This window comes from Apiotrichum porosum (assembly GCF_003942205.1).
Source record: "Apiotrichum porosum strain DSM 27194 chromosome Unknown scaffold_8, whole genome shotgun sequence".
Classification (NCBI taxonomy): Eukaryota; Fungi; Basidiomycota; class Tremellomycetes; order Trichosporonales; family Trichosporonaceae; genus Apiotrichum; species Apiotrichum porosum.
The window spans coordinates 722,943-746,859 of record NW_021167115.1 but is presented as its reverse complement, the minus strand read 5'-3'; the positions used below and the strand labels follow the sequence as shown (position 1 = coordinate 746,859).

Below are 23,917 nucleotides of genomic sequence, written 5' to 3'. Positions count from 1 at the left end.
ATCCAAGAGCGCAGCCCCTCCGCCCCCTCGGTCCCCCCTCGCTCCATCCCCGTCGCTGGACACCGCCCTCCCGTTGTCATGGGAACACGAGGACCCGGTGGTCATATTGCGTCTCTTCCCATCCCACAAGCTTCATTGTTCGTCTCCTCCCCCACCCTACAACACATAAAAACTGCTCTTTCATCCCGCTCTCGCTCTTCACTCCTAAATGGTTCGCCACTCTCAGCCACGCAAAATCAACCACCCCTTGCCACTCTCCTACCACTACTACACTTCTATCATGTCCAGGCGCACCGACTGGACACCTACCATCCCGGAGCTGGTCGACGTACGTCTGGCGCGTCTGACACGGACACAGCGACCACTCCCAACATCATCGCCTCGCACCGCTCGAGCCCAGGCCGCCGCTGAACGGGCTAGCAGCTCGTCTCGCGACAGCCTGGCGTCATCCCCAATCCCTCCCGTGGTCACCGTACCGGCCGAAGCAAAGCAGGAGCTCGCCGAGGCCTCACTTCGAGACCAGTTTGACATTCCCGAGGATGAGGCCGAGATCGCGCACCCTGGTCCGCAAGAAACACTCACCACGCGTACCCGTACCTCCCCTCCTGCCACCAGTGTTGCCCACACGCTTGCCGCGCTGCCGACGAGTGAGCCCACCACGCCTCGTCGTGTGCACCTCCCCATTCACATTGGCAACCGCCTCCTCGAGCTTGCGCAGTCGACGAGCGCCATTTACCGGGTGGTGGACCGTGCACGGTGCCAGCTGGGCGGTACTGGCGTGGTCACAGCTGCGCTGTTTAGCGAGAACGGCGTGTTTTCGATCTTGTCGAGGTGGGGCGCAGAGCTCGCGATTGTCGAGACCGCCCGCGTGGTACTCTTCACCGCGGACGCCGACGATGGGCTGGGTCGCCTTCTCGAAGACTGCTTGGAGCGCGGTGGCGCCATTGTTCTTCTCGACTCGTCCGATCTTGTGGCCAACACGGCCCTCTGGCACAAGTGCATGTCGGAGATGGTGCAGACCATGACGGTCGGCAAGGACGCGGTGCTCGTGGTGGTGCAGACGCACTCTGGCAGCAAGCACGACACGACCACTGCCGCGCCACTCGTGGCCCTCTTCCATAGCCGCAAGGTCGTCGAGCTGCCCGAGGTCGTGCGGAGCGTATCCACCAACCTGTCGACACCTTGGGGACAGTACGCACGACCGGCGAGTCGAGCACGCATGCTCGCATCTCTCGCATCGGTCTACCCCCACTCGCCCGAGGTCCGCAACGCCGTCCTCGCCCTCGACGACCTGCGCAAGGGTCGCCCCCTCGAGAACGAGACCGCCATCACTGGCGGCGTCGACAAGAGTGTGACATTGGAGCGCCTTGTCCCCCTCTCGCCCGGTGCAGTCAAGCTCGCTCGACCTCTCGGAGTGGTCGATCCGCTGTCGGCAATGGTCGTTGATCGCATGGTGCGCTGCGGCTACGGTCTCGCCCCAGGTGCCGAGAACGACATCGAGAACAGGGTCACGGCTGCCATCCTCTCGGGCGGTCTCGTCCACAAGAACGTGGGATCGGGTGTTGATGTCATTTCCAACGTCCTCCGCCGCCGAGGTGTTCACAGCGTCTCGACGGCACTCCTTGTTCACGCTCGCGGCGAGGTCCGGGTCTTGGACTACTCGTGTACGAGCCCAGACGAGATGACCGACCGACAGCTGCAGCGGTATCTCGAGGTGGTGGCGGGTGCGACCCCCATTCGAATGTCCCTCGTGGTCACCCAGGACGTCTTCGAGGGTGACCTCACCGGCGACCTCCTCGTCTCCACTGCCCAAGGCTCCTAAGCCAGGCACGGACCTTGACGAGATCCTCCAGTCATACCCGTTCATCGTCGATACGATCAAGAAGTACCCCGTTCTCATCTGCTCCCCGGCTGTGCGAGCCGAGACCGTCGACCACCTGGTCACTGAGGCGTTGAAGTTCTTGATAGCCTCAGACATTGAGTCAGCGAGGCTGGACACCACAACGGCTCAATGTCTGAGGCTATCAAGAACTTCAACGCCTCGATGCTGAAGCGCGACGTTCTCACCCTCGAGGAGAGTGGAACTACGAGGCAGGTGGTGAACGAGGCCAGGAAGCTTGCGGGCAGACATTTTAAGGGCCCTGTGCGTACAAGGGATCCGGAGATGCAGGCTTGGGAGGAGCTCATGCGTGAGAGGAAGGGAGCCCAGTGAGCATGTCAGTACTACAGGACAGTAGCATGTTTCGATGAGCAGTCGGTCAATATGTACATACATGCAAAAATGACCTTGGGCTAAAACAAAGGGATTTACATGAAACCCGCCGTACATGTGTAGAATGTCCAGTGGCCAGTGTGGCACTTTGTAACCAGCCATAAAACAATACTTGCTCCCCCCGCCTTCCCCCCGACCTTCCCTCCATCTGCTCTTCCACCTTCCCCGGCCTTCCCCTCCCCCTCCTACTCAAAACCCTTCCATGACCTCCACAGTCTCCACCTCCCACTCTCCAGGCCCCAGTTGACTGCGGTACTCTTCCTCGGTCAAAAACACAACTTTTTGAGCGGCCTGAGCAGGCGACGGGAGGCGAGGTGCACGGTAAGGCGAGGGGTTACCTTGCGCCGTGATGTCGTGGAACATTGTGCTTGAGACATAGTCTTTGATAAACGCCTGCACTGGGTCGCGCTTGTTCTTGGCCTTGCCCTTATTCTTGTTGTTCTTGGATGTCTTGTTCGTGGCCATCGCATATTCGCGAGGGCGGACGGAAGCGGTTCCCGCCACGTTGACGACCTTGAGCGAGTGGAGTGCGCTCTGGAACGCGACCATGATGAGGGCACAGGTCTGGGACAAGAGTTGCTCAAAGACCGGGTTGGCGAGCTCCTCGGACACGACCTCGTTGACGGTTGGCCAGATGATGACCATGACGAGACTGGGGTTCACTCCGGGAATGTCCTGGGGACTGCGGTGCACGATGGGGTTGTACAGGTCGTTGCGCGGAACCAATGGGACGGTGTAGACGCCGGGGACGCTGTCGGGTCCCCAGTACATGGACAGCGGGTAGACGATGCGCGTGACGCTGTCGGACAGGCTGATGCTGAACCAGTCTTTGGCGCACGAGTCGTGGAGCGGGAACACGACAATCTTGGTGGGGGACTCGCGCATGAAACAGACGTTGTGGAAGCAGTGGTTGTCCAGTTGGTCAGGTCGCATGCGCACGACGCCGCTGTCGACTTCAAGGTATCCGATGACATCGGGAGTGAATGGTCCGCAGAGGTCCTTGGTGCGCGAGTTTAGGAAGATTCTATCGCGGCAGATCCGTGTCCAGCGGTCGGAAGGAGTCGTCGGGAGCTGGAAGCGCCATTTCGCATAGACACGAAACGACATGCCGTCGGCCTGGACAATGTTGGCATACTCGCCCTGACTGTCGCTACCCTCGGTGATCTCAACGTGCGAGCAAAGCTTGAGGATGCGGTTTTGGATGGCGGTGCACGTGTCGAGGAGAGCAACACGGGTTTCGGCGTCGGAGAAGCTGACAATGGCGTCGACGATGTGGGAGTAGGCGAGGTGGTCAATGGTGAGCTTTGGAGTGGGTGGCGCGGGGGCACAAGATGCCTGGCCGGCCTGGGTGGCGACTTCCAGCAACTTGGTGGCGATGGGGACATTGTTGGGGTCGAGAGTGAGCGCTCTCTTCAAGTCGCGTATGGCTGCCGCGTGCTTTCCTGACGCTTGGCGTGCCACTCCGCGACGGTACAGCGACTTGACAGACAACAGGTGACGCACGTCTTCAATGTGGAGGGCATTGGACGCGTCCAGCTCGGCTTGGTCCCACCTGGGCGCAAGTCAGCAAGTTGGTATGCTCCTCGCATCCTCACCTCTCGAGCTTGAGGTTGACCATGGCACGGTTGCCCCATGCCTTGTCGTCATGGGGGTTGTGCTTGATGGCATTGGTGTATGCGGCCTCTGCGTCTGTCCAGTTTCCTTGAGCAAACGCGGCGTTGCCCTGGGGTTAGCTGACATTGAGTGGGTACAACCTACAGCCTCGCGAGCTTTGGTTGAAGCCGCCTTATCCTTGTCGGTGGCAAACGGGGAATCCTTGGGAGAGTGGTCGCCCATGGTGGGACCGGGAAGGGTGGGTTGGGACAAGGCAAGACCCATGTTGGTGTTTGTGTGAGAGTTGAGTTGAGGGTGGAGTCAAGTTGACGGTGCAAGGATGTTGTTTGGGGTGTGGGTGCGCTGAAACGGAAAACACACTGCGCCCAACCTCCACCGGTCGGCAGGGATCCATAATGCGTTTACGATGGCCTCTGGGTACTGCTGAGCCCAGTGCGCCAGTGCAAAAGCGCTGATGCTTATCACCATTACAGGGTTTGTTAAGAGTGTTGCATGCCGGGCTGAGGCTTGCACCCAGGCGACCGGTATGCAGCTCTGGGAGCGAATCTCGCCAAACAAGTGGCAGCTCAAGCAACAATCAGACTCGGAAGACTTCTCGCCACACCACCTTCCCCCACCGGGGCACGTTACAACACTTGCATAGCAGTAGTCTTCTCTATTGACACATGTTTCTCTTTTACTACGACCCTGCGCCCAGCGCCGGTCTCCTTCACCCACCACCCTTCAACGGACTCGGCATCGGCTGCCAACCGCCATGCCTCTGCATCCTGGTCCGTCCACCGCCCATGGTCGGGGCGATACCTGACCGCTCCCTTGCACGCACCTCCTCTGCAATCTCCTCGACAATGTACAGCGGTTTACTCCACTTGTTCCGGACGTCTGCGCCAAACTGGCACGTCGCCACAATGACAAAGATGAACGTGGACGTAAGGAGGAAGCAGAGCAACCATGTGGAGCAGATGGTGGACAGTACAAGGCTGAAGCGTCAGCACAAACGAGCCCCCTTACTTCGAAATATACATACTCGCACTGGCCATCACTGAGGTGATGGACGGTAAACACTGGCTTCTTGGCACCGACCGTCAGGTTTGCCGCCACCGGACCCTCGTTTACCGACGCTTTACACGCCGCATAACTGTTGTTGTATCCCGGGGGACTGGCGAGGAGCCACGTCATGGACAGGATCATGCTGCCAAACGCCATGCACGTGGCCATAAAGAGGGCGGTCACGTCCACTCCGAGGTAGACGAGCGGGATAAACGCCCAGTCGCGGTCGGGGCGGATAAAGGAGATGATGGTCGTTGGGAGGAGGTAGAGGACGAGAGTCAACGACACGCCCATGACCCCCCGAGCGGCGCGTAGCAACGGGGGAGCTGCTTCCAGACTGTCTATGCAAGGTGTCAGCAGGAACTGTTACTACAGGAACTGTTACTACAGGAACTGTTACTGCACGGACTCACTGTACTCGTATATACGGTATGTCTCTTTCACATGCAGTTCGTATGCCGATGTACCCAGGGCGTAGAGTGCCACCAGCAGCGAGGTGGCGTACAGTCCCAGACGGATGGTGGACGGCCGCATGCTGCATGTACGCGTCGTGATGTGCATGGTGAGTAACGGGGGTGAGTCAGTAGCAGTGAGCACCACTTGTGCCGTCTATATATCGACTTGCAGCTGACCACCCTCAAAAAGCGTGTTATGATGCTGCCAAGTGCCAAGACCAGCAACGATGGCTTGGGTGGTCAAGTAGACCGGGGAATCTTGCATCAGAAGACATGTTTCTGCGACCCCCGTTTGTGGTCGATGTAAGGGAGTGAGACAGGCGACAGGTGCACGCGAAGGGTGTGCCAAGAAGCCTACAGTAATGGTGACCAGGGGGTGTGGTGGGCGCGTGGTGGCGCGAGGTGATGTCTGCCAAGGGCCAAGAACGCGGCTGGATACACGTCCAAGACGACCCAAGATCCAAAGAACGCGAGACGCGTCCTGTGGCCAGCACACCAGATCTGGGTAAACTTGCACGTGGAAACCAGTCGGTTAGATTACCCGGGAGCCATATCGGTCATTGTCATATGCATCGACGCGACTTTCTTCTCCAGCTGCGGCGTCCGCACTGGGATCTATGCGGATAACGTCACCTGCGAGTCACCGACCACTGAGGATTCGGATGTCTCGACGCCTCCATTCCATCGATCCTATTGTACGCGGCACGCCATTTGGCATATATCCCCTTCGTCTCATTTGGCACCACGGACCGCCGCCGTGCAGTTGACCTCGGGCAGGCAATTCTTTGGCGCTCGCCGATGTTGTCGTGGGCCCATCGAGAACCCATGTGCCCGGCTCGTCCCTCTGCACCCATTGACGCGCCCACGGCCGACTGGCAAGAGTATGGCCGCGCACGAAACGGCTACCAGCTACGAGAGCTGTTACAATTAGAAAAAAGAACGACTGTCTGTATTTAGTTTGGCCTAATGGCCATTTCATTTTGCAGATTCCGAAATCGGAGAACCCGGGCGTATAAAGAGGATGCCGTACGCCTCCGATGCGGGGAAACTTGCCGAAGTCTCGAGGCGAACGCGAGATCCATGGCGCATGGGTCATTCACCGGATCGTCGGATCGCCCACTGCTGGAGAGTGCATTGGAGATGTGGCTCTCTGGATCTCTGGCCACTGCCGCATGCAGGGACCGTTGTTGTTTATCTGAGATCGACAACAGGGAAGCAATGGAAGGACAATGGCGACGGCGAACAGAACGGGGGAGAGAGAGACCTGTTGTACTGTTGCGCCTGTTGTACTGTTGCCGGCGAATTTGACGAACGCTGAGAGTCTCTGCCAGCTGCCAGCTGCCAGCTGTGCCAGGCACATGGCACGCGGTGGACGTGGACCTGGCTGGGCACCCCATTTCAGACCAGACAATGGAGCTTTGGTCCCTTAGTGACGACGCCATGTTAGACCCTTTCCTGTGAGACATGCCTGCGCAGGCTTGTGACTGCCTAGCGACAACCAGCGGCGACACCAGCGACACCAGCGACACCAGCGACGACAGACTCGATGCTAATGAAATCCATGAAGGGCGGGCTATACTTTATACAGACAAAAACTAGCTATGCGTGGTGACAGTTGGTAAGACCGATAGCTGCGCTGGGAGCTAGGGCGTATTTTGTGTTTGGTTGGGGGGGTTCTAAGAATGAAGGTGTTGCGTTTTTACAGGCTCGACTTGACCTCCATGGGCGAGAGGACGTGGATCTTCTCGGGCTGGGTGAGGCTGCCGCCCTGCTCGAGAATGTCCTTCCACGAGTGGTCGGCGGCGCGCTTGGGCTTCTCGCCCTTGGCGTTGACACCGGCGAGGACGGCCGAGACCAGGAGGACACCGACGGTGAGGCCCTGGGCCCACATACGGGCCTGGACGAGCTTCTGGCTGAACGTCTGGTGCTTGTTGCGCTGGACAATGCCAAAGGCGATACCGAGCGAGGCGACCCACGAGCCACCAATGATCGAGTACTGGTTGCGGCCCGCCCAGTCCTTTGCCTTTTCAGTGGTCGAGAGCTTGTTCCAGCGCTCCTCGGACTCGTGGGCCTGGCGCTCGATCTCGGTCTTGCCGACCGAGTCCCACATGTTGTCCGAAATGTAGTGCTCACCGGCCTTCTCGGCGAAGACGGTGGCGACGGGGACGATCGACATCATACCCAGGAAGACCTTGCCGGGGAGGGGGAGGGAGCGGTAGGTGGCCGAGCGCTTCTTGAGAAGGAAGTGGAGAGGGGTGAACATGGCACTGCCGACGACGGCACCCTTTCCAAAGTTGGTGACGACCTGCTTCATGTACGTGTTGGCACGGGTTTGCTGGTGGGGTTGTCAGCATGTTGCTTATCATAGACGCGGGGTGGTGTTGTTGTTGCACTCACGTCGAGGTAACGGGTCTCAGAGTCGACCGGCTCGACGTAGACGGCGGGGGCCTTGTTGCCGCGGACGGCGGGGTCCTCGACGACGTAGGTGTTGTTGGACGACGACATTGTGTGCAGTAGTCTGGGTGGAGTGGTGGTGGGAGTGGTGGAGGAGGGTTGGTGTTGTAGAGTGTGTGGTTGGGAGAGAGATGTGGTCGAATGATCTTATAGTTGATCCGGCCGTAAAAACAAACGGGCTGCCATGACGCTGGCAAAAGCGCGGCAGCAGTGTGACCTTTTGCTCCTCGACTCCTCCCCCGTCGCCTCCGTCTCCTCCGTCCTCTCCCCTTTCCTCCCACCGGCGGCACTGGACATCACAAATTATGCGCTGTTCGGATTTTGTTCCCTGACTGGAGACGGCAGACCCACCCAGGCGGCCAGGCTCTGTCTCACGCGGCTCACCCAGCAGGCCAGCAGAGCTCCAGTGCGTGCCAGGTGCAGCGCCGTTGCTCTGGCATGTCGCCCACCACTTTGGCTGAGCCCGACCTGCTCCGCAATCTATCCCCCGGCTTGTCCCGTGCCCAGGAAGCGGGCATGACAAAGCATGACCCGCGCCCGCTGCGCACCCACCCGGTCGTCTCTCCAGTTGCGACGCCCATGATCTCCACACTATCGCCCTGCTTACCAGGAATTCCGAACAGGAGTGTGCCAAGTCGCCATCAAAGCCAAAAAAGACAGAGCCGTACAGTGTGGTAACAATGGGGATGGCCGTATTACTTGCTAATCAAACCAAACCTGCCTAAACCAAATGCCAAAAAATCAGTGTACCGGTCCGTCCACCGGTCCGGTCCGTAACCACCCGTTGCGCGTGCCTTGTGGACTTGCCTTCATATCTCTACCACAGCCAAGCTACAGTATATACCACCGCTCTCGCCACCCAAGTGTAGCGAGTCCGGACGCGCGGCATGCGACGCGGCGCTAAACCCCGCGGAGCCGCCGCCAAACCCCACACTCTCGCTCTCTACCTATGTACTCCTGTCACCTTCAGATTAGAACACACTGCCCGTGCGCAACTGCTCGAGCTTTTTCAGCACCTCGCCCACATTCCTGTCGAGGTCGGCTGCAATTGCCTGTTGCTGGGGGTACGGCAGCAGGTTGAAGCTCTCGCACAGGTCACCATCGACCACGGACTTTACCGGGGCATAGTAGCCACGGTATGCCAGGTGGTCGCGGCCGACCAGCGAGGTGTTGAGGGAGCGAATGTGCTGGGGAGCAACGTCAGCAGAGGAAAACATGCTTTGTAAGGAGAGGGACGTACCATCTCCAGCGTCGTCATAAACTCGACGTCGTCGTTTGAGATGAACGGGATCAATGCACCCACGGCGCCCGAGACGGTGGTGTACACCACCACGTCGCGGCCGCCAGGCGCCACAGACACCTTGTTCAGCGACGTGACAACGGACCCGACGTTGTAGTGCGCCACAAGGTCCGTCTTGTGCGCCGCGCCCATGAGGAAGCCCTTTTCGTGCAGGATACCCGCACCCGTGGGGTCGTCGTCGACTTTCTCAGACACGCGCTCCTCGAGGCGGTTGATGAAAATGTTGCCAAACTTGTCGGCGGCGCAGACCGTGTCATAGTCAACGTTGACAACAGACGTGAGCCAGCGCGGCTGGCCGTCATCGGCAAAGATGAGCAGCTGGCGGGTCGGGAGCGAGCGGTACACGCAGAAAAAGGTCGACTCCTGCAGGTCGCCGACGATGATGCGGGCTCCGATCACGTTGATGGTGGCCACACCTGTGGGGAAACCAGTGTTCTCACACTTGCGCAACAGGGCCTTCTTGCCCATCTCGTACAGGCGCAGGCTCTTGCCCACACCGGCGAGCAAGTAGCCCTGGAACGCGGCCAGCGCCAGGGGCACGTCGTCTGTCCTCGTCTTGTGCATAAACTCGAGTGTGCGGCCGGCGTCCCGGATGGCGTAGACGCGAATCCAGCCCTCCTTGCACGAGCGCGGCACAAACGTCGTCTTGACACCGGTACCGACCACGAGCGTGGGTTCGCCGCCCATGCGCTCAAAGTAGCACACGGCCGCGGAAAACGCCGCCTCGTCCTCGTCGAGCTCGAGCGTCTGCACAGTGTCGTTTGTCAGGGGGTCAATGACGCGCACCAGCGACGCCCAGTGACCGGCTCCGGCTCGTGGCCTGCCAAACTCCTCAAATGGCAGCTCTAACAAGGACGTGTCGACCTTGTCGCCCGCAGCCTTCTTCTCAGACACTATCCGCTCAATGGCCTTGGGGCCGTACGTGCGGTGGTCGGCTTCAATGGTGTAGAAAATGGGCGCATAGGGGTAGCCGACAATCTTGCGCGGGGTGTAGGTCAGGGGGGTCGAGTCTTGCTTGAGCTTTTCACCGAGTTTTGGAATGGTGAAAATACGCAGCGTGTTGCCCGAGATACCAATCAGACCGTCGGGGCACATGCTGGCAGACAGGTTGCACGCATACTCGAGCGTGTCGTAGATGAGCGGCTGCGTCTGCAGCAGGTCCTGGTACGTGTACAGCAGCCAGGTGCGCGACGAAAAGGCCATGACGGCGGGCGAGCCGTGCACGTTGGACCGCACGATACGCGGTGGCTTGGCACCGAGGAAACGGAGACGCGTGTCCGAGAGCGAGCCGTCGACAGGGTCCACCACTGTGCGCAGCAGCACACCGTTGAGGAGACCAATGGTCAAAAACATGGTGGCGCGGTTCTTGTCGATCGACGTGTCGAAAATCTCGGCCAGGCAAATGTCCGACGGCGGCGCCGTCAAGGCCTGCAGCGACAGAGTGTCGAGGGTGCTGTCGGGTTCCAGACTGATGACATGCACAGTCTGGTTGTCACAACCAACAGCCAAGAACGGTGTCCTCATGCGGCCCTCGGGCAGGTCTGCAATGGACACACACGTGGCGTTACCTGGCAGACTCTTCTTCTCGCCATACTCGCTCAGTGACCCTTCGTCGTCGAGCTCAAAGTAGACGAGCTCGGCAGTGCTCAGGGCAATGACCACTTGACGCGGGTTGGTCGTGGCAGACACAATGGTGGTACCAGGAGGAGCGGCCCACTCGTCAACGCGGTCGGCCGCGCGAATGTGTCGCAGACCGTACGGGTGGACTTGCAAGAGACCGGCGTGTGCGAGCTGCTGGACAGCAAGGGTGGGGCTGCTACTCAAGAAGCCAGTGTCGCTGACCTCTTCGATCGTCTCCCCAATGCTCAGCACAAGCGTACCGTTGGGGAACGACAGCACAATGTACGAGTCGTACTCGTCCTCTTCGTTGAGCTTGAGTGTCCACACGGCATTGGGCACACCGGGGAGCCCCGACGAGACGAGTACGTTGACGTCCAGACCGTGCTTGAGCGAACGGAACGTCGAGCGCGGGCCACGACCGCACGCGGCGTAAATCTGTGGGGTGTCGCTCGCATTCCCCAGCAGGTTGACGACCTGGGCGTCGAGGATGGGGTCCAGCGACGAGACATTGTCCACTGCCAGCATGTTTTGGAGCGGGCGAGGCGAGAAGAACGCGTACGGCAAGGGGCCCTCGGTGTCGCCATTGTTCTTGTAATCGGTCGAGGACCACTCTTGCTCGTCGTCGTCGTCAGCAAGCGACTGGAACTGGTACAGGTGCTGGTCGCCAAACTCGCTCGCCACAAACAGGTAACCGCTCTTGAGGATACACAGCGACATGGCCACGGGCACAGTGTCAAAGTACTTGATCCGCATCGCCCGCACGTCCTCGCCCTCGTGCTCGATCGTGACCTTGTACAGGTCACCGTCCTCGCTTTGGAGGAGGAAGAAGAATGCGCCACGGATCTTGTGCGTGACAGCAGCCACGATAATGAGTCCTCGGGACGTCTCGCCACGCTGGGCGAGGGGGTTGCGACGGCGTGGGATGGGCACGCGGTGGGCATCGGCGTCCATGTGCTTCCAGATAATGTGGTCTTCAGTGCACACCAGCACACCCGAGGGCCCATCAAACCTGTCCGTGTTGGCGTTCTGGCCACCAGGCACCTGGACCAGCAAGTTGGCGCGACGGTCGGTTGGCTCGCTCCACTTCCTCACGACGTGGTTGAGACCCAGGTCAAGCTCGTAAAAGGTGAGATACTTTTCAGTCGTCTGCATCGCCTCGCCACTGGGGTCACGGTCGGCCTCTCCATAGTCGATCTCGAGGGCCGCAAACATGGGGTTGTCGTAACCAGTGTCCACGCCCACGAGGTTGGTCATGATGGTGTGGTTCTTGTGCGCCTCGAGCGGCGACGAAGGGAACAGCTTGCCTTCTGAATTACGGTTCAGAATGTAAACCAGCTTGCTCTTCTCCACGGCGCCGTACATGACACTGCGGCCCTTGGGGTCGACCGCGAGGAACTGGCCTGGAACCGTTCGCCTGGATCCAGACTTGCCGTACACTTCTTGGTACAGGCTCTCAAAGTGCGGAGTCGGGGAAATCACAAGCTCGACAATGGACAGGCGGCCAGAGTCGGAGGACAACAGGATGTAGTCCTTGGTCATGCCCGCGAGTCGGAACGCCGCGACGTTGCGAACGGTGCCAAAGGCCTGTGGCTTCGTTAGCGACTGATGAGAAGATGGGGGTCAAGGAATACAGCAGCTGTGGAGTCTGGGCCATCCACAAGGAGAGGCCAATGGAACATTGTGCCTGCACGCCGTTGCCACCGCCATGTTGATCCAAAGCCTCACCTCGGAAGTACAGATCGAGTCCACTGCGGTGCGTCAGCTCTCTCCATCCAGATACACAAAGGCGGCCACCACACATAAGTCATCCGGGAGCCAGGAGAGAAACAACAACTCAGCCAACCGCATCACTGGTACCTCCTCCTCCACTACTACTACTCACACTGTCCAGTCGACGGGTTGAGCTTGAGGATCTCGAGTCTTGTGGCGCCGTGCACAACCAGAATCTCCTGTCCCTTGCCCGAGAACGAACCAACGACGGCGTTGGACACCGCCGTTGCGGGCTGCAGGGTGAGGTTGAGGAGGTGCATCGTATTGATGCGAGAGGTTGCGGGGTGGGCGGAGGTTGGGGTATAGATGATCGAAAGTTGTCGATCGAATGTGTGTTCAAGATGATGGTTGAAGCGCGCTCACACAAGTCGCCGGTGGATTAGTTTTTGGCAATTCTTTTATTTTATCCCAACCACGTAAACAAGCTTCAGCCATTAGGAAAGCTCCTTTCTAATGCGGGTCACATTCTTATAGACAATGTCATATTCTCTCGTACATCTCACAATCTCTAGGGTCCATGGGTATCAAACGATGGCCGAGTAACACTTGCCAAGACCAAAAAATACTACTGCTACACACTAACAGTCCTCGCTCTAGGACGACTTGGGGGCGGCAGGAACAGCCGCGGGCTGGGCAGCAGTAGGCTGAGCAGCAGCGGGAACGACGGCCGGAGCAGGAGCCTGGGCGGCCACTGGAGCAGCGGGGGCAGGTGCAGCGGCCGTGGCAACAGCAGCAGCAGCAACTGCGGCGGCGGCACTTGCGTTATGGGGTGGGACATACTGGGGGATGCCAGTAAAGTGCGGGTACGACGTGGGCCATGTGGTCGAGGGGTTGTCGCCACGTGCCGCGGCAAGGTCGCGGTGCATCATCTCGATTGTGCGGCTGGCCTCGTTCATCTGACTCTTGAGGTGGGCAATGTAGTCGACGGCCTTGGAAAGAATCTCCCACTTGGAAGCCTTCATGCCGCGGTCGGCAGGCAGCGCCTCGCGGAGCTCGTCAAAGAGGTCGCGCATCTCCTTGCGACGCTTTCGCTCGGCGAGCTTGTGGCTCACACGGAGCTCGGGCGAGCGGGAGAAGGGAGTCTCCTTCTTGTCCGGAGGAGCAAGACCGTCGTCGTCCTTGAGCTGCGACGCCGAAGCCTCGCCAGAGGCATCAATAGCCGGCGACGCGGCTGCAGAACCAAGAGTCTCGGGGAGACGGAGCTCGGGAGCACCGACGGCACCGACGGCATGGACAGCAGCAGCGGCTTCACCAGCGGCAGCGGCCGCAGCAGCCACAGCGGCAACAGCCTCGGCCGACGAGCGGACCGACGAGAGTGCGGGGTCCATGGCGATCGCACCGTCACGCTTGACCTCGGCAGAGTCGGTGTTCATGCCCTCAACAGGCCAGTTGTACGACACTGGGTACGCGGCAATAGGGCGGGGGTGCTGAACGGGGACAGTCTGGAGAAGACGACGCTCAGCGGCTGACATGCTGCTGTAAGGAATGTCTTCATAGTCGTCGAAGCGACTCCGGGGCTTTTGGTCACGGTCTGAGATTTGGAGGTTGGGCATGCGGTCAAGCGCGCGGTCGCGGGGGTCGATAGCGGCCATGGTGGGCGAGTCAAACTTGTTTGATACAGGTGTGAGAGGGAGGATGATGTCGTCGTCAAACGAGCGGCGGTGGCCAGAGGGAGTGTAGTTGCGCGGCTCTTGCTTAATGTAATGGGCGGAGGACCGGCGGGAAGCAGACTCGGGGGTTTGGTAAGGGTCGGTGGGAGAGACGCTGCGAGAGTACGAGTACTTGTTGAGATCAGACAAGCGCGCGCTGTGGCGTTCAACTGTGCGAGGACCCGAGTTGCGAGTCAGAGGGGGAGGGCCCTTGGTGAGGGATTCGAGGGGAGGGAGGACTCGAGAGTGACGCGTAGGCGTGGGGAGTCGAGGAGTTGACGCGACTGGGTGGGGTACCGAGCGGGGCCTGGGTCCGTTAGTAAAGGCGATGGGTGGACTGCGGGGGTGGATGCTTACTTGTAAGGGTGGTACAAAGCCGGGTGGTGGTGGTGGTGGTTGTAAGAGGAGGAAGAAGAGGATGGGGGGGAAGGGTACCGCTGATGGTGATAGTGGGCCGGAGCCTGGTGGTGACGGTGCTCGGGGTACCTGTTCATAGACTGTGGGCGCGGCCCACTGTCAGTATGTGTGTTTGGCGGGGTGGATGGGTGGATGGGGTGGGGGATGTGGACGATGACGAGATGGGATGGATGGATGGTGGAGTGGATGGAAGAGCGAGTTGGGCCTGGATGCGGTTGGTGGGGGTGGCAGACACGAGGGATCGCGTTTGCGGGTTTTCCCCCTTTGGCCCGCCGAGCCAATGGGTGTGGCGGCCAGGCAGCATTCAGAGATATTCAGAGGGCACCCGTGTTGCACCATGGCCCACAGCTCCTCGACCTATGCATCTCCCCCGGCACTCTAGCAACAACACTCACGGGCAAAAGTTCAATGTTGACACCGGAAGTCGTCGAGGTGGGCGCGCGAGGTGGAGGACGACCTGATGGATGGCGCGCGAGAACAGCGTGGTCGTCGCGTGGTGACTATCTCGCGTGGCGGAGATGGGTGTGGTACGTGTGGTGTGAAGGACCACTGTGTCGATGCTCGGGGGGTTTTTTTTTTTTGTTTCGACGACAGTGCTGGGGTTGTCGGCCGGCGACAAAGAGGAGTTGGATAAGATGGTGCAGTGGTGGAAGTGTATGGGTTGTTGAAACAAACGAGGATAAAAGGTTGTTCTGGAGGTGTCAGTAGGCAACGCCTCGCCGGGTGTTGGCAGCGTTGTCGTGCTGCACCACCGAATGCGCCGTGTACCATTGCCACTCACAAAGGCACCTGATTACTGTGTGGGCGGGTGTGTAGAATGCAATGGACTGTTCGTGCTGTTGTATCCTCTAGGGGATGTCAAGATGTTGGCTAAAAGCTGTCAGCATGCATGCATGGCGAGGCGACGATCACATGCCCTCAGCGAGCAACGAGGGCCCACATGCGGGGGATTTCAGGAAGAGGCAGCAGGGTGCGCCAGGATCGATCGACGGCTCCCTCTACCGCGCCACACTCCCCGAAGAGGTACCGACTTACTCAAAAGGTTGTGCTCGCACTGCAGGTGTGCAGGTGATGGCTGTGAGATGAAGTCGTTAAACGCGGAGGAGAAGTGGTTCAGATAAAGCAAGTTGGTTGCTAGGCAAGGGGGAAAGAGTTGGTTCGGTGGAGCACGGTCTTTTAAACAAATATTAGGGGTTTGGTGGTGATATCAACAAAGTTTGACAACTCCATAGGTGCGTTTGATACGTGTCCAGGGGACGAGCCTCTGCTGCGACGGGTGGGTCACAAAATCTCTGCTTCAGCGTCAGTCCGAGTTCCACTGGGCAGGCGGCGTGCATCGCAAAGAATACTGGACGGCGAGGGAACACCAAGTGGGACTTCGGGCACGCGCCACGCCGAGATGCCGACACCGGAACCCTTGGACCTATGGCCTCATGATGCGCGCACTGCGTGCGTCAGTGGACCCGCAACAGCCATGCGCGTGTGTGCCAACGTACTGACACTCTCCGTGCGCAGCGATAGTGGGTCTGCTTGGGGGAGACGGCAGCACACGCAGCCAGAGTCCGTTCAACGGACTGCCAACAGGATTCCAGGAAAGGTGCCTGATCGAGAGGCACAAGTGTGAGCTTGAGCCCGACAGACTGCTCCAGCCGAGTCTTTTCGGAAAACGGATGTCGTTGAGCCCAGCGGCCAGCGACCACGGATCGAAAGGGCCCTCTCCCTCCCCCCAAGGGAGACAGGAAACGGCAGGCCCGGATGCCGGTGGGACCCGTCTGGTCAGGGGGCGGCTGTATGTCACCGTACACGTATGGTTTCGAGCCAAATAATCAGCAAAACCTAATTGCCACAAAACTGCCTCGGTCAAACCAACCACTACTGGTCACAATGCGCGTCACGCAAAGATGTGATGGAGAACATCAGTCCACTGTGCCACCCCAACATCGTCAGAGTCCTGAATCGTGAGCCGTCCCGCAGCATCCCATCTACCGTATGGACGTAATCCAAGCTCCCCCAAGAAAGCTTGCAAACGACCGCAGCGTCATCGGGTACAACCCTCCACATGCATCGTTTTCATTCGGTTGTCAATCCTCTCAATCGGTTGTCAACGGTTGTTTCCCCACGAACGTTAACAGTACTGGATCCAAGTCGCGACTTTGTCATTGCAATGTCGCCTGTGGAGTTTTCTTGCACTAGTCTGTTCCAATGGGTATCCGCAGAATTGCCTTCCCTTTGTTAGCTGGTTGATCTGCGCGATCTGCGGGTCGTCAACGGTCTCGTGGTGGCGGCGTCAGCCGTTCTGAGATGCTGGGGGACCTCAAACATGTGCTAACGAGTAGCCCCGAAGTGGCGACCGGAAAAATCATGTCCGAAAGCCTGTCCTCTGGTCCGAAAAAAGACGTCGCTCCACCGCGTTCGCGCGCGTAGTGGCCGCCGGTGTGGATATGATTGGATGTGGCTTGCCGATGTGTTTCCGGTAACCATTTGACCGCAAGAGACACCGAAGCGCTAGGATTGCGACGTCCGTGCAGGGAGGGGCCTCCGTCCCCTTCTGTTCCCAGTTTGGCCGCTGAGCGTGCAAGGATGCTGGTACGCTGACATAGCTCACCTGAGGTGAGCACATCGTGCACTCTTGGGGTGGCAAGTTCAACACTCGTGGATCAGGATGAAGAGGAACACACAGGGGACGAGGCCCGAGAATTTCCATCCATGTGGCCAGACAAGTTGGCGCTCTGTAGATCCAACGAAGACCACGACTACAACCGGACACCAGCAAGGAACAAACCCTCTGACATGGCACGATTCCGCATGCTTGGTACGAGGCAACCAAAGCGCCGTTTCTCTTCCACCGCCTACCACGACCATGCGGTTCGTCCGTTGACCAAAAGTGAGGACACCGTGCGCAAAAGGTTCCCAGCCATGTACATAACGTGACTATCTCCGCAAGCGAACAACAGGGTGATCCACGTCGCCCCATATTGTCGGCGGTGGCGAACACGGATGGCAGGGTGTATGGCGTGGCGCTCCTTGAACGGACGCCACACTGTCGATCGTTTCGAACAACAGTCTGCTCCACGGTCCACGAAGCACACTATGTCTGGCCATATGGCCATGGCCAGATGTCACTCCACATGGTGCCTTCCCCTACCAACCGGATAACTTCTTGAAATACTATGCACACGTACGAGGCCGCGTAGGGGAATGAGACTCCCACTGGGCGTTCCCTGGAGCACTGGAGCGTTCGAAGAGCTGTGTACGTATGTGACGCATGATTGGCACATGACTTGGTCTCCACACCCCGGAGCGGCGAATTTGCTGAATGGAGAGGATTCTGTGTGGTAACGTCCATTCGGCTCGCTAGGGGGAGGGGATCCCGTCCACTCGACCGGCTGCCGGACCTGTAGGTCCCGGCCAAAGTATGCTCCTCTGCGCAGCATATGACAAGAAAACCTTAAAAGCATGCCGTCTTGTCAACCCGGAATAACGCTCGGATTCGGGCCGTAACCAGATGTGCGTTGGCGATGTTCGGCTTGTTTTCGGATCGTTCGCTGCATATTTTGTCTCATTATGTCATTATCGATCTCTTGGTCGCCGCGCACAGTTCAACAGAAGGTAGAATGCACAGTCAAAGGACGAAACAGGTGGATATCTGTCTCAATGTCCTCTCTCGCAGTGGAGGGTGCCCTCCCTTGTAGAACAGGGCGGCGATCGTTTGACTCGTTTGTAATTCGGCTCCACATGCGTGTTGTCCTGAAACACCGTTCACGGTACGGTCTTTGACCTGCGTCACACTGCTGCAGAGACTGTCTCCAAAATGTCATCTGATGAGCCGTGTGCAAAACTCGCTCATTGTTTGTATTTTTGATGTTTGTATTTCTGATTGTTTGTATTTCCTGCAAAATATTTCGAATAGCGAACAAGGTTCGAGGCAACCTAACAATCACCGAGATAGGCAAGGCGTGCTGGTGTGAGTCACACATACCTTGACAGCGGTTTTTAACTTTGCATAGACACATCGTCCTCGCGTCATCTCGATGTGAACTCGCTCCGGACGGCTGTTGACGGTTGTTGGGTTCCGAACCTGCCAAGAAAACAGCCTGTTGCGATGGAAGACGTCGCTCCAAGTGGCTCCAACAGTGTTTGTGGCATTCCCCACGCGGCCACTTTGCGCAGCGAGCGACGAGCCCGCTCAGGAATTGTGTCCACGTCGGCCAACTTCAGCGTGCGTGAAGTGTAGGTGGACGGCCACCGCGTAGGGAATGGACTCAGTTGCGCGGGGAGTTTAATTGACCCTTGGCACTGTCATCGCTCGTGGCTTTGCGGCCATTCTGAGGGCCATTGCCGGTTGCGGGTATCGTCTGCCAAGTGTGTGCCAGTACCGGTACCCACAAAGTCACCCGACCTGTCAAGGCCATTACGAAGCTCAGCCTTTGGAGCTCCGAGGAATATCCTCGACCGGACGCTTTGGAGCTCCTTGGCATTTCCTCGACCGGTGCCATGCTGCCACCGGACACGAACTTTTGTGGACCACCTGTGGAACTCCAACAGAGGTAGTGCCTTGGAACTAAGGACAAACAGTTGTCCTTGTAGGTAGGAACCTGTTCATCAAGACATCAGCACCTGAGGCAGGGATCGATTGGGGCTATCAGACACGATGCATGATGTCTTTGTGGCGGCTGTGCGGTGATAGAACGTCCCGCACCGCACCAACCCATTCCAGATGCCGCGGTATGAATTAGAGGGGTCGTCCTGGATTGTCAACTCAGGTTGACTTTTGTGAAAGTGTTACTGGAGTTGCTTGCTTCGGTATACGCATGTGGAGCGGGAGATGCAGAAAGGTTGACGATGGTCGTCGACATGACAAAGCCCACAAAACCTGACAAGTGGTTGGGATTGATAAAACATTCACTCAGATCACTCCTTGGCTTGTTAAACGGGATCCACCATTGTCAGCATGACAATCTGATAGCGCGTCATCACACGTAAGTATGGGATGATGCAGCTGTCGCTACCTCCACATGTTGCAATCGTGCTGCGTTGATCATTGACCATCGAAAGCCGCAGGCAAGGCTCAATGGGTGCGATCCTAAAGTCCGCCGACGCCGTCTTATGTCCTGCAGCCACCTTGCCTCTAAGAAAGGGGGGCCTAAGCTGCGTTGTCGCGTGCACATCGCCAAGCCCCTGAAGGTGATCCGTGAACGGAGCCCGTCATTCTCGACATTTTGTCACCATCTCTATGAAAGAGCTGCAGGCTGTAGGTAGGCAGTGTACCTTTCCCTGTCTCGGCATCGCGCTAGCAAACTGATTGCACGATGCCCTGACGGCATGTCGATCCTCGACGTCCCTTGGATAGCAGGGATACATTCTTGCCCGTGGGGGTGGGGGTGGGGGGAGGACAATGTTCAACCGAGTTCTTTGTCACTGTATCGGCCGAGTCGGCACGATGATCCAATTCTGGGGCACGTTCATCGTGCCGTAGGTTGATCCTGACAATTTCCGTAAGGTGGTACACCCAACCCCACCGTCACTGCCTGGTTCGCTCGAGTTTCCGTCGGGACAGTAGCCAGTATTGTAGGGTAGGTAGAAGCATAGTCTGGCCATGCTGTGTGGACGCACCAGGAGCAAGGTGGATGAACTTGTGCACCTTGGAGATGTATATGAAACGCATGAAGGACGGGAGAGACAAGGTTTGATGACTGCGGCGTCGCTGAGTGAATTGTCATCCGTCCTCCGATGCCCAAACAGGTGCTGCGGCAGACTGCATGTCGTGTGTCGCTTGCTGCCTCGCTCGCAGCCTTCGCTCGTTGTTTGATCTAGAGTTTTTTCGTGTCTGATATCGAAGGTCCCAGGTCGTTCTTTGATTTGAGCGAGCAACACTGAAAACGCTTCTCAACAAAATTAACACATATCTGAAGGCCTTACTCAAACCCAGGACACTGGCCCGGGACTGAGCTTCTTTCGCAGTGCAGTACTGAGCATAAGGCGTCCCAGAATCTTTCTAAACGCTCTTGTTGGGATTCATTTAGGTAGCACCTTTTCACGCCCTTCAACGGACGACCTTCTGAAAGGGACCACACTCATCTCGACTGCACTTTGAAGCGGCTTTAAAGCGTAGTTATAGCAGACAGGACCGATGAGGCGAGTAACTCATGCGACGAACAAACCCTCGTCCAATTGGTCGCCCCGAGCCTGATGCACTGTTGTGTTTCGAATCTCCCTAACAGCCATCCATTCTTTCATGGTGGGAGTAATGTGAGTAAGGCGAAGGGCTCTGCAAACGACCCATGCTAGCCTGTGGGCTTGTTGAAGCTCCATTTTCGGCAGTGTTGCGTCCTGTACTGTTTGGCCAGGAAGCCACAACGCAGCCACTGGCCACTGGGGTGTTCACTGACAGTGGCTGGGACACCTCACGCCGCCGTTGCAGGGATCCGCGGCTCTACCTCGCGGTTTCCACCACTGCCTGCAGTACCTCTGCAACACCCGTTCTCGTCTACCAGCCTCATGCGTCAACATGTCGACGTTGCGATCGGAGAAGACCGAAAGGACCGGTCTTGGGGTGCTCAATCAAGACCTTCTGCCATACATACAGGGCCTGTTCCACCCCGCCATGACGCCCCCGCAGTCCAGCCTGGGGCCCACTAGCAAAGTTCCTCTCCACCGCTCGGAGTCGGGCCGTACATACATGTGGGCCATTGGGACATACTAACTGTACACGCGGTATTGTGGTGAGCAACGGCTTGTTCGTTGCTTCATCTACGCGTCTCGGTCTTTAGAGGCACAGCAATGGACGCGAGACGCGACTTGGCAACCCCGAAAGGCACCGGTTCCGACTGTCATGTTCTTTCACCAGTGTTCACTAGATACTCTGCTGGTTGAGCAGCAAAACAGCGGTTGCTAATGACAGACGGGCCGCCGGCTATGCAGGTCCTTACTTACACAGGCCAACATGCCATTGGACATACGAATGCTTGGACGCCGACGAGACCAAAACAGACGCGCCAAGACACGCACCCCGCCTCCACAAACGCCACCCACGGTGGGCATGACGGCGGCGACCGCCGCACATGGTATCCCGCTTGCTGGGACCACATGATGTTCAGCGGGATCGCGGTCATTCACCACCGACGACACTCCAATTGGGAGGAGCACTGGCGCACTGGAGAGTACAGTGCGCGCCTCGACCATGTTGCTAATTCTGGCACACTGCGCGCGCCCAACGGCGCCCACACAGGGCGTGCTGCAACGGCCGCTCTGTTAAAACGACCCGCACGCAACTTCTTCTCGCACTTCCCGACCATTCGCTTGGACACACACATCCATTTGCCCGCGATGCTCAAGCTCCTCACGACCCTCCTCGCGACGTCGATGGTCGCGTCGGCGTCACCGGCGGCTCTCCGTCCCCGCGATGGCTGCTCCATTACTTGGAATGGGACGGCCATTACCGGCACCATGGACGGCGCGGCCTGTCGCTACACCATTCGCTACGGTACAGCCAAGCGCTGGGAGTACCCAGTTGCTGCGACCAACCAGAGGTGAGTTCTGGTTTGTTATACCAGGTGGATCACGGACTCGACCGCTGCTCAGGCAGAGCCGTCCCAGCTAACTGTTTAGTGGACAGGATGCGGCAAACTTCCCATCCATGTGCCCCCAGCCTGTCGCCGACGAGCTCGAGTCGGCGCTCTCTACACCCGCTGCGCAGTCCGAGGACTGTCTCTTCACCACCATCTACACGCCTGTGGGCAGCAACTCGACGGACCTGCCTGTTTTCGTCTGGCATCATGGTGGCGACTACGTCGAGGGCAGCGAGTCGGACAAGGGGCTGAACGGCTCGGCTCTGGCTTCCGAGTCGAGCATGATCGTTGCTGTCATGCAGTACCGCGTTGGCCTCCTCGGATTCGTCCCTCCCAGCGTCGCTCCCACCTCGGCAGATCCCAACTTTGGTCTGCGTGATGCCATCCTGCACCTCGAGGTTATCCGGGACAATGTTGCTGCCGTCGGTGGAAACAGCTCGCGAGTGACTGTCGGTGGACAGAGTGCTGGCGCGTCGCTGATTAGGAGTAAGTAACGCCTGATTATCCTGTGTGAAATGTCTTGACTGACGAACAAAACAGCCATGTGGGGCGCCCCGGCCGCACAGGGCCTCTTCCACGGCATGATCATTCAGTCTGACCCCATGAACTTTGGAACTCAGTCTGCGGCAGACGAAGCCGGCCTCCAAACCCTGGCCTTCACTAATGCCACCCTCACTGGCAACTGCACCACCTTTGAGTGCTTCCAGAACATCTCCATCACGGACATGATGACCATCGAGACCTACGTCATTAGCAAGGCGTTCGCCAATGTTACTGGTGTGCCCATTGGCGAGACGTTCCGTCCTCAATACTATACCGAATCGCTTCCTCACGACCCATTCAACTCGCTCTTCAACAACGCTTCAAACTTGGCCATCAACCTGACCACCGTTCCCATCATGATCACGTCCATCAAGAACGAGTCTGGTTACCTCATCGAGGAGTTCTTCTCCTCAGCCACAGCCGGCAACGAGGCACTCTACGACTACGCTCTCCAAAGCCTCTTTGGCGACGAACGCGCCGCCATTGTGAACGCGTCAGGCCTCTACCCCGTCATCAACGGAACGGACGGTCTCCGCCAGGCCCTCGAGATCGTCGTCACCGACGCGGCGTGGCGCTGTGTCACCCGTGAGACTGCACGCCGTTTGGCCGGTGCCGGCGCGACCGTCTACCTCGGCGAATGGCTGGAAGGTATTCGCTACACCTTTGGCAACGGCTCGTACTGCACGCAGGACGGCGTCTGGTGCCACGGCACCGACGTCTACCCGACTTTCAGCGACGGACCCGCCGGGTCAAACACCACGTTCGAGACGTTGGTACGTAACTACTGGACCTCGTTCATTACCACCGGTTCGCCTGCTAGCGACGCCCAGCCCTGGACTGCATTCACTGCCAACGGAACCGACGCCGACGTCCATGCTATCGGCGACGGCCCGATGGCTACTTGCCCCGCCGACTTTTGGGGAACAAAGGTCCAATGGGACTGGATGCTGTACTCGAGCAACGAGACCGGCACCATCGGCAGTGCCACGACTAGCTCGGCCACCACGGCCACCAGCAAGAGCGCCGGAACGGTCAACACCGTCAAGGTGCCGTTCATAGGTGTGGCGGTTGCAATTGCTGCTGTCGGCTGTGGCGCGCTCCTGGTTTAATAAGGAAAAAGCATTGGCCTCTCGATTTTTATAGTTTTGCTCTGGGTTAGGTAGGGCATGTGACCACCAGTGAAGTGAAGTACACCGAGTCATCCCATT

The 23,917-nt window shown here is 58.4% G+C and overlaps 8 protein-coding genes across 8 annotated transcripts; 3 read left to right on the top strand and 5 right to left on the bottom strand.

Annotated features, from left to right (window-relative positions):
- Positions 1-280: 280 nt before the first annotated feature.
- EHS24_009049 (uncharacterized protein) lies at positions 281-1,822 on the top strand (the record flags this gene model as incomplete). Its single annotated transcript, XM_028624344.1, has 1 exon — positions 281-1,822. The coding sequence occupies one exon, from the start codon at positions 281-283 to the stop codon at positions 1,820-1,822; it is 1,542 nt and encodes a 513-aa protein (XP_028475416.1).
- Positions 1,823-2,011: 189 nt separating this feature from the next.
- EHS24_009048 (uncharacterized protein) lies at positions 2,012-2,237 on the top strand (the record flags this gene model as incomplete). Its single annotated transcript, XM_028624343.1, has 2 exons — positions 2,012-2,189; positions 2,230-2,237. The coding sequence occupies 2 exons, from the start codon at positions 2,012-2,014 to the stop codon at positions 2,235-2,237; spliced, it is 186 nt and encodes a 61-aa protein (XP_028475415.1).
- A 224-nt stretch (positions 2,238-2,461) lies between these two features.
- On the bottom strand, positions 2,462-4,150 carry EHS24_009047 (uncharacterized protein; the record flags this gene model as incomplete). Its single annotated transcript, XM_028624342.1, has 3 exons — positions 2,462-3,824; positions 3,868-3,955; positions 4,027-4,150. The coding sequence occupies 3 exons, from the start codon at positions 4,148-4,150 to the stop codon at positions 2,462-2,464; spliced, it is 1,575 nt and encodes a 524-aa protein (XP_028475414.1).
- Positions 4,151-4,595: 445 nt separating this feature from the next.
- EHS24_009046 (uncharacterized protein) lies at positions 4,596-5,494 on the bottom strand (the record flags this gene model as incomplete). Its single annotated transcript, XM_028624341.1, has 3 exons — positions 4,596-4,863; positions 4,911-5,274; positions 5,347-5,494. The coding sequence occupies 3 exons, from the start codon at positions 5,492-5,494 to the stop codon at positions 4,596-4,598; spliced, it is 780 nt and encodes a 259-aa protein (XP_028475413.1).
- A 1,593-nt stretch (positions 5,495-7,087) lies between these two features.
- On the bottom strand, positions 7,088-7,893 carry EHS24_009045 (uncharacterized protein; the record flags this gene model as incomplete). Its single annotated transcript, XM_028624340.1, has 2 exons — positions 7,088-7,723; positions 7,786-7,893. The coding sequence occupies 2 exons, from the start codon at positions 7,891-7,893 to the stop codon at positions 7,088-7,090; spliced, it is 744 nt and encodes a 247-aa protein (XP_028475412.1).
- Positions 7,894-8,813: 920 nt separating this feature from the next.
- RSE1 (pre-mRNA-splicing factor rse1) lies at positions 8,814-12,792 on the bottom strand (the record flags this gene model as incomplete). Its single annotated transcript, XM_028624339.1, has 4 exons — positions 8,814-9,029; positions 9,083-12,346; positions 12,488-12,510; positions 12,645-12,792. The coding sequence occupies 4 exons, from the start codon at positions 12,790-12,792 to the stop codon at positions 8,814-8,816; spliced, it is 3,651 nt and encodes a 1,216-aa protein (XP_028475411.1).
- Positions 12,793-13,125: 333 nt separating this feature from the next.
- EHS24_009043 (uncharacterized protein) lies at positions 13,126-14,675 on the bottom strand (the record flags this gene model as incomplete). The annotated part of the gene is made up of 2 exons (XM_028624338.1): positions 13,126-14,488; positions 14,539-14,675. The coding sequence occupies 2 exons, from the start codon at positions 14,673-14,675 to the stop codon at positions 13,126-13,128; spliced, it is 1,500 nt and encodes a 499-aa protein (XP_028475410.1).
- A 7,249-nt stretch (positions 14,676-21,924) lies between these two features.
- EHS24_009042 (uncharacterized protein) lies at positions 21,925-23,818 on the top strand (the record flags this gene model as incomplete). The annotated part of the gene is made up of 3 exons (XM_028624337.1): positions 21,925-22,127; positions 22,207-22,652; positions 22,707-23,818. 3 exons carry the CDS (start codon positions 21,925-21,927, stop codon positions 23,816-23,818), a joined length of 1,761 nt encoding a protein of 586 aa, XP_028475409.1.
- Between the last annotated feature and the right edge of the window lie 99 nt (positions 23,819-23,917).